This window comes from Spodoptera frugiperda, chromosome 10 (genome assembly GCF_023101765.2).
Source record: "Spodoptera frugiperda isolate SF20-4 chromosome 10, AGI-APGP_CSIRO_Sfru_2.0, whole genome shotgun sequence".
NCBI classification, from domain to species: Eukaryota; Metazoa; Arthropoda; class Insecta; order Lepidoptera; family Noctuidae; genus Spodoptera; species Spodoptera frugiperda.
In genome coordinates, this window is record NC_064221.1 from 10,571,313 (window position 1) to 10,588,740 (window position 17,428).

A 17,428-nucleotide genomic window follows, 5' to 3' on the forward strand; every position below is an offset into this window, starting at 1 on the left:
TATGGTTACTCTCCTCAGCGCCCTCTATTACTTGCTTTACACCATTGGCTTTACCGTCATGTTCATTCTTGACATCTTACATAAACAGGACAATGTCTTCATCATCATAGAAATCCAAGCCATTCATCGAAGCTTAGACTTCAGTAAAAATATTTGGAGCTACATCATATGGAACTGGGTTTCTATATTTGCTATCATATTCATCAATTTCTACATGTACGCTTCGTTTGTGATTTTGTATGAGAATTCCACTTCTTTAGAAATCCTGACTGATTACTTTTGTGACATTGTGTTTACTACTTTTGAAGTTAATTATGTGATTAGTATTCGAATCATGATGCTGTTGAAACAATATCTCGATGAATGGATTAGAGAAGTATTGATGGAGAACCAGCAAGTAAATGAGGATCGGAATCTGAGATTGTTTGGAACATACGGACATATTTTAAAAGCTTACAAATTGTACCAGAAAACTTTTAAAGTGTTGGTAAGTACACAGTTTTTTTAATGGTATACGTCGGTAATCGACAGACGGATCACCTGATGGTAAGCAATCGCCGCCGCCTATGGATAACCGAAACGCAAGTGCGTTTCCGGCCTTTTTGGGGTTAGGAATTTAAGGTTTGTTGGGGAAGCGGGGAATAAGAAGATTGGAAAGGGAGGTAATTAGGCCTCCGGTAACCTCACTGACACAACGCAAGCGTTGTTTCACGTCGGTTTTCTGTGAAGCCGTAGTATTACTCCGGTCGAGCCGGCCTATTTGTGCCGAAGCATGGCTTTCCTCCAATTTTATTTTTACACAGTTTTATTCTGTGTTACATAACCTAATATTATTTTATCTATAAATATATATTAATAGATAAAAAATAGGTAACATATAAGATAAAAGACATATGTATATTAATAGATAAAAGAATATTAAGTAGTGCTGAGATTGAGGTTTAAGATAAATTTCAATTACAATTAAAATTGTTATTTTCCAGACATTATGTCATGTAGTGAACACATTTATCCGCAGTTTACTGGCCCTCTATATTATACTCTTCTCGACGAAACGATATACCAGCTCCAGTGGTGGTGTGAGTACTTATTCTAGATTATTTTATTGTCCTATTTTTAATGGTACATAATATATGGAAGCAAACAGCGCCACCCATCAATACGAGAGCAACATTAAAGGAGTTACAAGTGCGTTCCTTTTGAAATCCTTTTGGGGATTAGAAATTTGCGAATTTGCGCATTGGAGTTTTTTTTAAGGGGAAAACATCATCCAATGAATTCTCTAGCCTAGCTTATAAAGCGAGAGGGAGTGTCAGACTCTTATCACCTGAGGGAGCTCCACTAAACCCACTAGTTACTCCACAGCTCCGGATCAGACATCAGCCCTACTGGGCCCCATCTGTGGTGGTCTGATGTCTTCATGAGAGTCGCGTGAACACAACGCGCCTTACGCACGGGATACGCCATACGCACGGGGATTAGGGGGTTTGGGGACGAGAGGATTTGGCTCACTCACGTGACATTTTATTTATTTGATCGATTGAAGAGAAAGGTGACAACTGAATGTCATTCATTTAATTTCAGGCTACACCATTTTATATAATTGGTTCATTCGTGTGGGTGTCGAAGAATGCCATCCTGGTGATAATACACGCGGTCTGCTGCGAAAGGTTCTACATTGCTATTGAAGAAGCTACGTCAGCGTGTATACAACTTTTGAAGAATGGCGATTATAATAGTAGGTATTCTCTAAACCAGACAAGAGACCACAATTTTTTTGAGTAAGGAAACCATCGAATGATTTCTCCCGCCTCGGGTGAGGCGAATGGGAGTGTCAGACTCTTACAGACTATAAACCACGTCATTCCCGACACCTACATTGAGACGAAGGATCGGGCATCAGCCTCGCTAGATGGTGGTCTGAAGGCTCTTTGAGCGCACGGAACGCGACACGCGGTACGCACGGTTCTGGTTCTGGTTCGGTCTTCCGGCAAGCTACCCGTGCTCGCCATCCTTAATGTTTGCACAACCTAGGAAAATATTAGAGGAACCACCGTAATGGTTTAACTTTAACTAACCGTAACTTTAAACATGCTTTTTGTTTAAGAGAGTCAAGCGTGGCTGTACAAGCGCGTGAAGCAGATGAACCGCACGTTCAGCAAGATGTCCGCGTGCGGGCTGTTCTATGTGGACGCGACACTCATCCTGTGTCTCATGGGAGCCATTACCAACTACGCTGTGGTCATGCTGCAGTTCACCTTTTTATAATTTCTTCCAAAGACTTAACCCCGATGAAGGACAAGAACTTTGTTTTTTCTTAGAAAAATGGGCTGTGCCTAAATATCTTATAATATGACTTATAAATAAAATTGAAGTGTCTGTTTGTAATGTTGATATAACCGCTTTTTATTATATGCATATGATACATATACCAGAATATATTTTTTTTACAATTTTTGTCTATCTGTCTGTCTGTTTGTTCCGGCTAATCTCTGAAATGGCTGGACCAATTTTAATGGGACTTTTATTGCCAGGTATCTACTGTAGGCTGGTTTATTTTAGAAAACGAAGTCACAACGTCCGTAATCCAGTCGAGCGAAGCTGCGGGCATTAGCTAATGGAAAAATATGTGTAGCAAAGTGTTATCATGAACTGACCTAACACTCGTGTCGTATTTAGATTACGTTATGTTTATCTTGTTAGATAATCATTAAAGAATTAATCCAGAACCTCGTATTAAAGAATCAAACATTAAGGCAGCCATATTAAATAACAAAACATTACATAATTAACTAAAACAAACAACAAAGGAATCTTCACTTTGGAACGAGCAAATAGCTTCACTAGAGGACTGACCGATAGACAGATATTTTTAATATTACCATAATTGCTTAGGCGTTCAAAAGTTCCTTCTAATTGAAATAAATAATTTTGTCTTTGACTTTGAGTTTGAATGTAATTCAAATCAACATTAATATCTTGATTTCATTAGTGTTTGTAAAAAACATTAGTAAAATTAAATGGTCATTGTACAGAATGAAAAGAACAAGTCAATACTCTGATAATGATTGTAATGTGGAAAGCATGAAAAATGTTGCCTTCGTACCAATACAAACTACAAAAAGAAATTCGAGATATCGTGGAATCATTAGACTTTGGTCTTTATCTATTTGGCTTTCCAAAATATTGTGTACAACATGATCATTTATATTTGAAAGAAAGTAACAAATTTCGAATATCAAAGATCTGTGTCGTCCTTCTCATGAATTTGTGCTGCGTTTATAGTATGTTTAGCGTAGACGTCAGACGTCCTAACGTAGACGACATAGCTCAAGACATGTCTGATTTTGCAAACTGTATCATGCTTATATTTGGTATCTTTTATTACTTTCTACATGTGATTAGTTTCAACGTACTGTTCATTGTTGACTTCTTATACAAACAAAGAAGCGTGTACCTCATTCTAGAAATCCAGACCATCTACCGACGCATCGGTCTCTGCAACAATATCGACACCTATATCATTGGCAACTGGGTCTCACAGATTGTCAATATTGTCGTTGAAATCATGCTTCTTGTCATATACTACTTTTTCTTTAGTTACGGCAATTTTACAACCCTTTTGTTTAGCGGATTGAGTGACTATATATTTATTATGTATTACATTTATTACGTTAGCGGCATTAGAATCGTTGTGTTGTTAAAAGAGTGTCTGGATAAATGGATACAGAAGGTATTGGTGTCACAGATGAAGCAAGAAAATGAAGAGTATTATCTGAATTTGTTCCGATCGTATCAGAATATTATAAACGCCTACAGCCTGTATAAAGAAATTTACAGAATATTGGTAGGTTTGTGATGTTTACTGTACGGTAGTTGTAAGTTAACCCGCAGAACTACGCGAGACATAATGAGTTTTTTATTGTGTCTCATATACTGACAGACAAGAAGTTAATTGCTAGGCTGATAACAACATTCCTGTGGTATATACCAGTGAACCGTGTAATGGGGCATGTCATAAAAATAATATAGCAATTAACAGGAATTAAGCTGTATCTAGAACAGGTTGACTGTTAGAAATTGCCTTAAGGCATTAAGTCTTTTTTAAGGGAGGAAATTCATTCAATAGCTTTAACCGCATCGAGCAAGGCGAGAGGGAGTGTTAGACTCTTATTGACAAAAACCCCGTTCCTACTCCTGCTTTTCGAACCGGAGCTCCGGTAACCCACTAGGCAGTCCGCAGAAGGCATTAAGTCGGCCATGCACTGTTATTTGTCTGAAGAAGAATAAAATAAAATAAGCAGGTATTCGAATTTAAATGTTTTTATACTTTTCAGGTTTTAAACCATGTTTTGGACACATTCACTCGAAGCTTGATAATTCTCAACATAATTGTTTATAGTTTCATACAAAACGTTTTTACTGCAAACATTGTAAGTATTACAGTTTCTAAGAAAATTTTATAATTCTGTATACAGAGACAAAGTTGTTCTATCATCAAGTGATTTGAAAGTCTTTAGAGAGATCTTTAGGCTGCTTTTCCACCAGAAATGTGCTGTGCTACGTTACTGTGGCTGAGTTTGGCTTCCCTTAATCATATTTAATCAGATGTTTTTACATGGAAAGATGTGTGATATGGATGTGTGCTATGATTTCCCTACTATCGATACATCGCATTCTCGAGCTGCGCATCTTCCTCGTGCAGTACTTTGCGGCAGCACATCTTAATCACACCACTACTTAGCTTAGTATCAGTGGAAACGGTCACATAGTTTCATAGCTTAGCTATTACATCTGCGCAGCACAGCTACATGACACGTCTCCAGTGGAAAAGCATCCTAATGGTGGACATTGTAACTGAATATGATGAAGAATAATAATCTGTCTCAAACATTTCAGATTTCCTGGGTTTATATAATAATTTCCGTTGTATGGATAGTGAAAAATGTATTCCGAATAGTGATCCACACGGCATACTGTGAGATGTTCTACATAACGGTAGAGGAGGCTGAGGCAGCGTGCATACAACTTCTGAAGAACAGACAATATACTAGTAAGAGACATTATAATCTTATCATTCTATTTTTTTAATAATTTGTAACGTAATAATACACATGTAGATAGCGGTAGAAAAGATTAATACCAAAATCGAATCATTTCAATCACACTATTATTATAAATCGTCAATCACGCTGAAACTACTGAAAAGATTTTGATGAAATTTAATATACAGACAGGGTATGAGCTGACTTAAATGATAGGATACTTATTGTTTACCCCACGGCGAAGCCGCTGGCAGAAGCTGGTTAATCCGAATAACAAGTATCATGTAGCGATGAAATAGAATTCTACACTAGTCGTTCCATTAATGAAGCTATAAGCTATAGCTACTTGTTACAAAAACAAGAAACAAGAAAGCTATATGAAAGAAAACATCTATAGTTTGCTTCAAGCGTGAATAAGAAGACAAAAGCTCTTATGTCAACAATTAGATGAAGGATAATAGAAGAGAATGAATAGAAGACGCAACTAGTAATAAAAGAATTGTCTACATGATGATATTGTATTTTGATAGTAATTGTTTGTTTTTACATTTAGAGGCCCAAGAACGGCTGTACAAGCGCGTGAAGCAGATGAACCGCACGTTCAGCAAGATGTCCGCGTGCGGGCTGTTCTATGTGGACGCGACACTCATCCTGTGTCTCATGGGAGTCATTACCAACTACGCTGTGGTCATGCTGCAGTTCATCTATTTCTAGTACATCCAAGATATTTGTATCATTGGTTTTTTACTTATCCTCTTTAATAAACCTATCATTGAAATCGATATTAAAAGTAATATATGTTGGTTTTTATTAATACTAGCTGACCCAGCAAACTTCGTTCCGCCTCAATAATTTTTCTCGCCTTTTAAACCTTCCCTAGACTTCCACAAATAATTCAAATCCCTTTGCTGAATCTGTCCAGCCGTTCTTGAGTTTTAGCGAGACTAACGAACAGCAATTGATTTTTATATATAGAAATATAAATATAACTAAAAATGTCAGATGGCTAGAAAATGGAAACATCCATTTAATATTTCTAATGTGTGTTTAATCATAAGTATTAAAGTAATATTACATTACACGTAAAAACTTTCTAGTTTACCACATGCCACTGAAGGACATTGAAGATGGTTTCTATATTTTGTAAACGTAAAACTATGACAAAAGGCTCACACAAAATTCTACTCAATAACAAATTAGACAAAGAAATACAAAGTGCAGCCAACTCCTTGAATTTCCCCCTTCACTTGTTTTTCGCTTCAAAATATTCCATAAAAAATGACCACATTTACCCAAGAGGCAATATATACCATTTCATCGCCTTCTCTATCATGATAATTTCAAATGTATTGACATTCTACAGAATTGTTACATTCGCAATGACAGACACGAATATGACGAACTTGGAAAATAGCTTAATTAGATTCTTTACCACCCTTTATTTCATGATCTACGTGGGTAACTTCATCATGACTTTTGTCCTTGACACCGTTCATAGGTACGACAACGTTTTTCTCATCTTGGGCATCCAAAATATTAATCGGAACATTAATATTAGCAACAGTATCAGAAGCTATATCATTTGGAACTGGATCTTCTTAATTGCCATTATATCTATCAACATGTACATATGCGTTACCTTCTACACATTGTACCTAAATGTCAGTTTCACAAAAATTATGGTACAAATTCCTATTGACTATATGTTTTTCGTATTCGATGTCAGTTATGTGATTTGTATTAGATTCATAGTGTTGTTAAAGAAGTATTTGGACGAATGGGTTGAAATAGTACTCAAAATGAAGGATCGACGTGTAAATGATGATGAGCAGTGCCTCAAGTTATTTAGATTGTACCAAAATATTTTAATGGTTTACAATCTGTATAAGGATATTTATGAATTATTGGTAAGTACCATACCAAGAAACTTTAGCTGAGAATTGCTTTTTTAAAGATAACACAATAATACTAGTGGTCATATGGGATCCAGTGCTGTTGAATACTTAGCAGATTTACCGGGGCTCCGGCTTGAAAAGCAGGAGTAGGAACGGGGTGGTTTTTAGTCAATAAGAGTCTGATATTCCTGCGCGGCTCGCCCAAGGCGGGAAAAGTCATTTCATGGTTTTCCCCACTCAAAAAATGAACAATAGATGATTTCCCAACCTTAAAAAAATGTGATATGTACTCGTTTACGTATAAAATTATTTGTAGATAGACTGATAATAAAAGTTCCAGTGAATTGTGTAATGCTTAATGTTATTTATTATTTCAAATCAATTTCATCCTTTTCCAGACATTAAGCCACGTCGTGGACAAATTCGTTCGAACATTACTGTCTCTCTACATCATCATTTTTAAAGTGAAAAAGTATTTAATATCAGGAAGCCAGGTAAGTAATACCAAAATCTCTATTATTCGAATACATTATATAAAGCGATTAACGGTGCTTTTCCACCAGAGATGTGCTATGCAGCTATGCTACGAAGATGGAATATAGCTAAGCAGTGAAACTATGTGGCCATTTCCACTAATACTGAGCAATGTAGCTGTGCGAGGAAGATGCGCAGTATGCGATGTATCGATAGTAGGGAAGCCATCCATAGCACGTATCCATAGCATGCATCTTTTGATCTTTCCATATAAAAAAACATTGCTTATCTGTTTCCACCAGTGCTAAGCTATCAGTGTACCAATGAATATGATTGGTGGAAGCCAAACGCATCCACAGCCGTTGCTGTTAGCATGTCACATCTCTGGTGGAAAAGTACACTAAATCTGAATTTGGAGAAAATAAAAGAAATATGTGTTAAACTTGATGACACAATATTGTTTTATCTTTTAGGACAAAGTCCGTATCTAATATTATATGTGTAGGTACATATATAGAAAGAAAGAAAATAAGAAAGAAAAACAGTTTATAGTTTATTTGCACCATTTAAAAAATATATATGACATATAGTTTGTTTTATCTTTCAGACTTCCCCCATCTATTTAGCGAATGCATCATTTTGGCTCTTAAAAATTGGATTTCTTACAATTATTCACGTCATATGTAATGAGAGGTTCTACACTGCGGTCGAGGAAGCTGAATCGGCTTGCATACAACTCATGAAGAATAGAAACTATACAAGTAATATGTTTGAACAAGAATCTATACTTCATATTATAAAGCTGAAGAGTGTGTTTGTTTGTTTGAACGCGCTAATCTCCGGAACTACTGGTCCGAATTGAATAATTCTTTTGTGTTGGATAGTGCATTTATCGAGGAAGGTTATAGGCTATAAAACATCACGCTATGACCAATAGAAGCCGAGCAGAGCGGGTGAAACCGCGCGGAAGTAGCTAGTTACTTATACATTGCACGGCATACAGACTAACAAAACTGTTCGACGACAGGTCAGCAGACAAGACACTACTGTGTACACGTAGTGCTGCTCACAACTATGTGCCCCTGGTACTTATAGTTTGAAACTAGACAAATTACCTCATCGAATAGTTTACGCGATGTATATGTAACTGTGTATGACTGCTCGGTTAGTGCGGTGGCTGGGCAATCGACTACCGTGCAACATAAAACAAATTCGATCCTCGCACGGAGCAACACTTTTTTTGGTCCATAAATTATTCTTTCGGGTTTGGATGTGATATGTATATGAACTTGTATGTTTGTTAACGCACACACGGAATCCTAGAATGGAGCGACGTTTATAAAAAATGTATTTAAATAAATTAAATGTTTCTCTACAGTTATAGAAAATAACATTTTAATTATGTTTCTAAGTGATTTGTTACTTTCAGAGAGTCAAGAACGGCTGTACAAGCGCGTGAAGCAGATGAACCGCACGTTCAGCAAGATGTCCGCGTGCGGGCTGTTCTATGTGGACGCGACACTCATCCTGTGTCTCATGGGAGTCATTACTGACTATTCTGTCGTCCTTCTGCAGTTCACATTTCTATAATATTGTCTAATTGTATAGCTAGCTTTGAAAAAGAATCTGGTTTCCAATTAAGGTGTTTAAGGGTTAGGAATTTAAGGTTGTTGGGGAATCGGGGATTGGGAAAGGGGGTAATTGGGGCTCCGGTAACCTCACTCACACAATGAAAGACAACGCAAGCGTTGTTTCACGTCGGTTTTCTGTGAGGCCGTGGTATTACTCCGGTTGAGTCGGCCGAAGCGTGGCTCTCCCATACTTAAACTTAAGTTAAATAAAAAATAATATATCTATATAGAAAATTGTAATAGAACCACAGTGTAAGTTGTAGTGAAGCTGATCAAGTCCAGGGGAAGTGTTGCATCGACGGTGAACACGCCACACGCGTCCAATTTCATGAAACGCGTTCTCTGAATGCGCTCAATGTTTTTGCAAACTCTTTTCTGCGTGTCTGAGGAGAAGAAGAAGACTTAATTAATCCACTGCTTTGGAATAAAATAATCTAGATTAATAAATAAAATTGAAGTGTCTGTTTGTAATATTGAAATAACCGCTTTAAACGGCCTGCAAATGAATATACGTACGACGTACGATACAAACATCCAAATATCTTTTTTCAATTTTTGTATCTTTCTAGCTGTATGTTGTACCTAAGACTGTCTTTTCTATTTCTACAGTATTTATGGAACAAAATTAAATAATAATCTTTTTAAACTAACATGGTCACTAACACTAGTATTGAAACTTAAAACGGGATTTTTACCATGTTTTTCATTACTTAATCAAGCGCCATGATCACGGATAAACTTAGTTACTCACGGATAAACGAAAACAGCAACAGTGCCGAAATATCGGAAACTCATAAATAAAAAAGTAAAACATGGTAAATATCACGTTTTATTTTTCAATTCTAAATAATAATCGAATATGTTAATACCTGAACGGCCATGCCTCTTCGTGAGCAACATAAACGCACCAGGGACTTCTTCGATAGCCTTGTAAAATCTCTCGCATACAACACTCAGATACGCAATCAGGACAATATTCTTTACAAACCACACTTGCGTTATAAATATAAATATCGAGCCCTGTTGAAAGTAATTTTAGATTAATAATCATTGTGATTCATAGCAATTGGTCTTAGCAGTCTAGGTACAGATGGGGCCCAGTAGGGCTGATGCCTAATCCGGAGCTGCGGACAACCTAGCGGGTTTACCGGGGCTCCGGCTCGAAAGGCAGGAGAAGGAACGGGGTGGTTTTTAGTCAGTAAGAGTCTGACACTCCCTCTCGCCTCGCCCAAGGCGTGAAAAGTCATTGGATGATTTTCCCCCTCAAAAAAAAAAAGGTACCTAAGGGAGTCTGCGACTGCGACCAGAAACAGACTCATGCGTACGGTGTTGAGCGTTCCGCACGCGCCTCAAAGAGCCATCGGACCACCACAGATTAGGCCCAGTAGGGCTGATGTCTGATCCGGAGCTACGGACTACCTGGCCGGTTTACCGGGGCTCCGTCTCGAAAAGCAGGAGTAGGAACGGGGTAGTGTTTAGTAATTGAAAGTCTGATATGAGGCAACACGGGGCCTCTCGCTCTGCCCAAGGCCGAAGAAGGCATAGGATGATTTTCTCCTTTAAAAAAATGCTCGTGGGAGACAAGAGTGAGGTTATGTAATGTATGTTTCATCATCAACATCAGAAAAGACAACAAAGTCATCAAAAATGGTAGAATTAGTAACTGTAGCACCCACCTGTATACCTGCACCTGCCAAGGCCAGGTTTAATTTTATTACAACACCCATGTTCATGAGACCATGAGATATTGCAAATACTGCGAAGAACAAAACCTAAAAATTAAAAGCAAACGTGGTTTAGATTTTGAGAGAAGAGGAAAGAAAAAAGAGCGGTAGATAATCCTACTAGTATTCTAAAAGGGACATTTCATTTGTTACTCCCTTTACGTCAAAGCGGTTGAAGGGATCAGGGTGTTTGTAGCAGGGATAGAGATGATTATAGTCTGGAATAATACATGGGCTACTTTTTTATACCACGTGAATATAAGCGAAGCCGACGAAATGAAGCTGTTAAGTATGTACATGTGGAAAAAGTCAAATATCTTACCAAATATCCACACGTTGAAACAACACTCTCATATACTGTAAATATATCCATATAAACATCAAACATACATTCCCAATAACAATCCTTGTAAGAATTAACCGATTTACGCACATCTTCAGTCCAAGCACATAGCGTCATAGACAACAATTTGATAATAAAAGTGAAATAAAGCATATTCATGTCATAAGTCATACTAAAGTAGAAATACACCACATCAGAAAAATTTACATTGGGAAAGAAAATGTAGGAGATGACTGCGATGGAAAAAATTATAATAGCATTGATGATTATAACGGCAAACCAGTTAAAAATAGTCGCTCTTCTGAGATCATTGGAGCTAATCTTAAGAGCCCTGATCACGCGCTGAATTTTGATCACCATAAGAATATTGTCATCACAGAATTTGATGTTGATGTAGTAGTTTAAGAGGAACCCAAAGGTGTAGCTGGCATAGTCGAATAAACCGCTCCAGTTGAACAAATATTCGGTACTTTTCCAGTCTCCCATGAGAATGACCAAGTTGTACAGGTTAATGGAACGACATACAATAAAACCGAATATTCCAATGAAATCGTACATGAAAGTGTTAGAAGTGATGAAATTGTCTCTAATAGAGTACTTTGAACAAATTAGTAAGCTCTGCATGTAATGCAACGGCTTGAAAGCAGATTGTAAATCTCTCTCAATAAAGTTGTCTAGTAAAACTTCACTTCGAAGTATTTTTTTAGACTTAACCGTAGTGATAGTTCCAATTTTTGTTTCCATTTTGTAAACGGCTCTGTAGAACTGTTCAGCATCTGTCAGCAAATGTGTTGTTTTAATAATTATTATTACATTTGTTTTAACGATAGTTATTTGTTTTTATAGTACTGCATTTCAAGGTTTATTGAAATGCAGTTTGTCATAGTTTTTATGTCAAGTTATAATAGGTGTTGAGTCAATTAAAAAGGAATTAATGTTAGTCGTATTAGTTAGAGTCTGTAGTATGAAGTGAAGTCTGTGAAATGACTGTGGAATGAGCTGTCGTCGGAGGTATTTCCGAAACGATATGACCTTGAACCAATATTATTATGATGCTCTTCTCTTGAAAGTTTGAAACCTTTAAGAAAAGAACATACTCCTTTTTAAAAGGCCGGCAAAGCACCTGTGACTCCTTTGGTGTTGCGGGTGTCCATAGGTGGCGCTGATCGCTTACCATCAGGTGACTCGTCTGCTTGTTTGCCACCTATTCCATAAAAAACAACTGCAGTAATAGCTGTAGTTATATCGCTTACCTTAAGCATTTACACGTGGTACATAATTTCCAATATTGATTTTATCTAATCTGCAGCCAAAAAACAACAATTATTTTAGCGCGTGTAAAACATAAACATTGGTTTTCAACTTGAAATGTCATCGTGATATTTTTTGTTGTTATCAAGGACCAAAGGTTAGTTGTTCTTCTTGATTATCCACGCCTGGGAACCAAACGCCAGAGTTTCTTTTCTTCAATATATATTTTTAGACAAATAATCAGATAGTTGATAAGAAAATAGATATATGATAGATTAATAGATATATAGATTACGACAGTTATAAATTGACATCAGTCGTGCGAGGTACTGAGTGTCGGTCCAGTGACGATGGTGCAAGTTAAAGTAAACGAAGGGGTATTGGAGGGGGAGGTGGTTAAGAACGAGTATGGCGGCTCCTACTGTAGCTTCAAGGGGATCCCGTACGCACAACCTCCTCTTGGAGAATTAAGGTTCAAGGTATGTTACTACCAGGTCATATAATAATAAAAAAATATTGATAAAGAAACAACACTTTTTTGCGGGGGACAATCATCCAATGGCTTCTCCCGCCCTGGGCGAGGCGAGGGGGAGTGTCAGACTCTTACTGACTAAAAACTACCCTGTTCCTACTCCTGCTTGTCGAGCCGGTGCCCCGGTAAACCCGCTAAGTAGTCCGCAGCTCCGGATCAGGGTCTGACTACACTGCGAGCTGTGTAGTTAATTTTGATGTGATTTAATTATATTTATCTTCGAACCTATTCAAAATGAAACGTAGAATTGATATTCGTTTATGATCGTTTCACAGGCCCCTCAACCACCAAAGCCATGGAAAGATGTCCGCAGCGCGAAACAGTTCGGTTCAAAATGCTACCAATATGATGCGTTCTTTGAAAGAGGAAAAGTGGAAGGTAGTGAGGACTGCCTCTATCTCAACGTGTACACACCAAACGTCAAACCTGACAAGCCTTATCCAGTTATGTTCTACATCCATGGAGGAGGTCTAGTGTCTGGTGCTGGTGACGACGACCTATACGGTCCCAAGTTTCTTGTAAGACAAGATGTTATCCTTGTCACTTTCAATTACCGACTTGAAGTACTTGGTTTCCTGTGCTTAGACACTGAGGATGCGCCTGGAAATGCTGGCATGAAGGATCAGGTAGCAGCTCTCAGGTGGGTGAAGAAAAATATCGCCAGCTTCGGTGGAGACCCAGACAATATAACTATATTCGGTGAGAGCGCTGGTGGAGCCAGTGTCACTTATCACTTGATATCACCGATGTCCAAGGGACTATTCAGGAGAGCAATAGCTCAGAGTGGTGTCTGTATCTCTTACTGGGCACAAGCCTACAAACCTCGTGAAAGAGGCTTTGCGTTAGCGAGGAAATTAGGATTATATTCCGATGACCCTAAGGAAGTATACGAGTTCTTAAAAAAACAACCTCTCGAGGCTCTTATTAAAGCCGTTGTACCGATAACATTTTCAGAGAAGGCAAGAATCCAAACTGAGGCATATTTTAGTGTGGCTGACGAAAAACAGTTTGGAAACAATGAACGATTCTTCTATGGAGATGTGCTTGATGCTGTAGCGAATGGTATTCACGAAGGAGTAGAGATTATGACAGGATACACAGCAGATGAGGGTATAATGGGCTTGGGCATCTTTGGAGATATCTCAGCAAGTTTAGACCAAGCCAGAAACTTTCCACAGTTTTTCGTTTCGTATCCAATGTCCCTAACATTATCAACGAATGACCAATTGGAGCTCGGGAAGAGAATCAGAGAATACTATTTCAAGGGTCCCATTTCGATAACAGATGATTGGGAGAAGTTGGGAAAATTCTACTCGGCAGATTTATTCGTGTTTCCTGCGAACAGATGGGTAAAACTGTGTGCTCAATCTAAGAGGAACAAGACGTATTTGTACAAGTTCACTTGTGTTACAGAATTGAATGTGATATCTCAGATGATGGGCCTAGCAGATTTAATAAAGGATAAACCAGTGGTGGCTCATGCAGATGACTTACTTTATTTGTTTACACCGAATACTATGCCAGAACTCGACATGAATTCGAAAACATTCCAACATGTGGAAAAGGTCACTAAACTTTGGACAAACTTTGCTAAATATGGGTAAGTAGCTTCACATTTTAAATAAACCTTAAAGAATTCTGACTCTTCAAAATGACAAAACAAAAGCTAAAAGATAATGCTCGGCTCGAGGACGTTTCCTTTGTGAGTGAGGTTACCGTAGGCCCTATTACACCTTATCAACGCAAAATAATTACGGCACTATAACGCCTCTGGTGATTCGGGTGTCCATGGGCGGGCGCGATTGCTTACCAATAGATGAACCATCAGCTCGTTTACCTTTAGCTTATACCTTTAAAAGAAAGATAATAATTATGCAAATATGTATTCAGAAAATCATTTATATAAATCAATCCAAATTGTGCCTTATTTTGCCAACCATTCGACATTATTTTGAATCAACTACTCATAAGAATTAAACCATTTTCTCAATATTTCAGAAACCCCACCCCTGATGATTCATTGGGCGTTACTTGGACTCCGTATACTGTGGACAACAAGGATTATCTGGAGATTGGCAATGTGCTGAAACCTGGTCAAGCACCTGACGATGAAGAAGTACAATTTTGGGAAAATATCTTAACAGAGTTCAAACAGTGATGAATGATTGAACTGATCCTACATTATTGTGTATACGTATTATACATTAATAAATATTATAAAAAATTGTCATTATTTTTCTTTTATGTTTGATACTCAAGTCTTAGTGTTAGTAGTTTAAGTGTGGGAGAGCCCTGCTTCGGCACGAATGGGCTAGCTTGACCGGAGTGATAGCCTCACAGAAAACCGACGTGAAATAACGCTTGTGTTGTGTTTCGTTGTGTAAGTGAGGTTACCAGTAGCCAAATTACCTTCCTTCCAATCTTCACAATCCCCGAATCCCCAACAACTCTTTAATCCCTGACCCTCAAAAGCTCAGCAATGCACTTGTAACGCCTCTGGTGTTTTGGGCGTCCATGGGCGGCGGCGTTTACCGTCGACGACTTGCTCGTTTACCGGCTATTTGATATTTGCAAACTGATTACATTGTACCGATACCACAATGCGTTGTTGAGTCACAATCAAAATATTTTCTTTTTAAAGATTATTAATTACATTCTGATAAAATAAACGTACGATGATGACATAATGATAGATTTTAATCAAAATAAAATAATATACAACAACAACACGAGATAGCGGACGAAGCCGCAGGCAGAAGCTAATGTGTTAGAAATATACTCATCACTTATTTTTTTTACGTAATTCGACAATTTATTTATATTTGCTTTGACTAGTAAGGGCATCCTTAAAAGATTAAATTCAGTAGACATTATACACATTAGAGAAATTTAAATTCCATTCAATATAATTATTGCTGCGTGAGCCATTACAGCTGTAAACATGTTCAAGTCATTTAAAAGGACCAACTTTCGTTTTTTCAATAAGAGTTGCAATAATAACGTGATCTCCCACGATACAGTGGACAAGGACGTGCAGTCCATGCTGCGGCCCTTCACCGTGATGCAGTACATCATGTTCTGCCCGAGATACCGCATCAAACACAACTGCATCACTCCCAACACTGCACTCATTAAGTTTATCTCTACGCTCGTTACACTAGCATTCATTGTTTCAACATTTTTTTGCGCCAGGAACACAGATTTTTATGAAACCTTCATACAAAGTACTGCTTTTGTATGCTTTCTTTCAATCTACGACTGCGCTACTTCTTGTATCAGACTTCTTGTCGTATTCTTTATAACAACTGTTCAGACGAAAACTAACATTGAATTTGTTCTAACATTTCAAAAGGCCCACAATTTCCTTAGTAACTTTTCCAGGTTCTATATCGTCTGCAACTGGATATTTTTGTATTCAAACTTTTTTGTGTATATTTTTATGTACACCTTGTTCAATAAAACCGCTGGGATGGCATTGTCTAAATCGTACAGTTTCTATTTTCTCATATTTTTCGACTCAAATACTGTTTACTTCATCCGTATGATGAAAGCGTTGGAGGACAAAGTGATTCTGTGGAACAGTCGCGCCTGCAGCTACCACAGCACGGGACTCGCGCGTGATGAGGAGTTCAGCAAGCAAATGTTCCAAGCTTACGTCAATATTTTACACAGTTACAATATACATAAAGCGTCTTTTTCGATTTTTGTGAGTAATATTTGAGATTTTGTACGGTCAATTTACATTCATATAATTATACATAAATTTTGCTTCATCAACAGTCATCAGTGTTTTTATACGTGCTCGTCGGTTAAGGGTACTTTTAATTTGGCTTACCCCGGTAAGCCCGCTAGGTAATCCGCAGCTCCGGATCAGGCATCAGCCCTACTGAGCCCCATCTGTGGTGGTCTAATGATTCTTTGAGGCGCGCGCGGAACGCGACGCGCCGTACGCACGGGTCTGGTTCTGTTTGGGCGGCGAGCTACCCTTGCTCGCCGTCCGCAGACCCGCACTTACGGTGGCCGGAGATCGTCCCGCGATCCCCGACGCCCGGAGTGTCTCTCGCGACGGCTGGGGCGTGAGGATGTTTGTTCTCTCACGCGCCCCGCCTCCTCTTTAGCTAGCATGACTGCTTCGTAGAAGGGAGGAGACGGCATCCCAGTCCCTCTCGCTCCGCACCATACCTAGAATGCCTTTTATCGACGGCCCCATTCATATTGTGGATATGTGATATTAATACAATTTTCGGATATCTTGTATCTAATTACTTTTTGGATACTTGACAATCACATTTTCTTTCAGATCTTATTTTGCTTGATAGAAATATTCACTCAAGAATTGTTTTATTTTCAAGCGACAATCGAGGTTTTGAAGAAAAGTGTGAAGACCGGTAACATAGTGAGTATTGTTACTAAACTTTATAATAAATCAAACGTCTAGATAAAATAAACTAAGGTTACATAAGAATTTCTTTTTTCAGCAAACAGGAATATTTGTCTCGACATTAATATGCTTGTGGCAGTCAAGAGATTTAA

General features: G+C 38.1%; 2 protein-coding genes across 2 annotated transcripts; one reads left to right on the forward strand and one right to left on the reverse strand.

Annotated features, from left to right (window-relative positions):
• Positions 1-9,267: 9,267 nt before the first annotated feature.
• On the reverse strand, positions 9,268-11,856 carry LOC126911097 (uncharacterized). Its single transcript, XM_050696180.1, has 4 exons — positions 11,470-11,856; positions 10,722-10,817; positions 9,915-10,065; positions 9,268-9,428 (listed from the first exon to the last, which is right to left on the reverse strand). The coding sequence occupies exons 1-4, from the start codon at positions 11,854-11,856 to the stop codon at positions 9,268-9,270; spliced, it is 795 nt and encodes a 264-aa protein (XP_050552137.1).
• An 817-nt stretch (positions 11,857-12,673) lies between these two features.
• Positions 12,674-15,125, forward strand: LOC118277582 (juvenile hormone esterase-like). Its single transcript, XM_035596454.2, has 3 exons — positions 12,674-12,842; positions 13,171-14,495; positions 14,894-15,125. Exons 1-3 carry the CDS (start codon positions 12,714-12,716, stop codon positions 15,051-15,053), a joined length of 1,614 nt encoding a protein of 537 aa, XP_035452347.2. The 5' UTR covers positions 12,674-12,713; the 3' UTR covers positions 15,054-15,125.
• Positions 15,126-17,428: the final 2,303 nt, after the last annotated feature.

Excerpts from the sequence above, each read along its gene's own strand:
- LOC118277582 (XM_035596454.2), top strand. The coding sequence starts at position 12,714 with ATGGTGCAAGTTAAAGTAAACGAAGGGGTATTGGAGGGGGAGGTGGTT. Across the intron at positions 12,843-13,170 it reads TTGGAGAATTAAGGTTCAAG|GCCCCTCAACCACCAAAGCC; the intron begins GTATGTTACTAC and ends ATCGTTTCACAG. Across the intron at positions 14,496-14,893 it reads ACAAACTTTGCTAAATATGG|AAACCCCACCCCTGATGATT; the intron begins GTAAGTAGCTTC and ends TCAATATTTCAG.
- LOC126911097 (XM_050696180.1), bottom strand. The coding sequence starts at position 11,856 with ATGGAAACAAAAATTGGAACTATCACTACGGTTAAGTCTAAAAAAATA. Across the intron at positions 10,066-10,721 it reads TGGCAGGTGCAGGTATACAG|GGCTCGATATTTATATTTAT; the intron begins GTGGGTGCTACA and ends TACTTTCAACAG. Across the intron at positions 9,429-9,914 it reads GAAGAGGCATGGCCGTTCAG|ACACGCAGAAAAGAGTTTGC; the intron begins GTATTAACATAT and ends TCTTCTCCTCAG.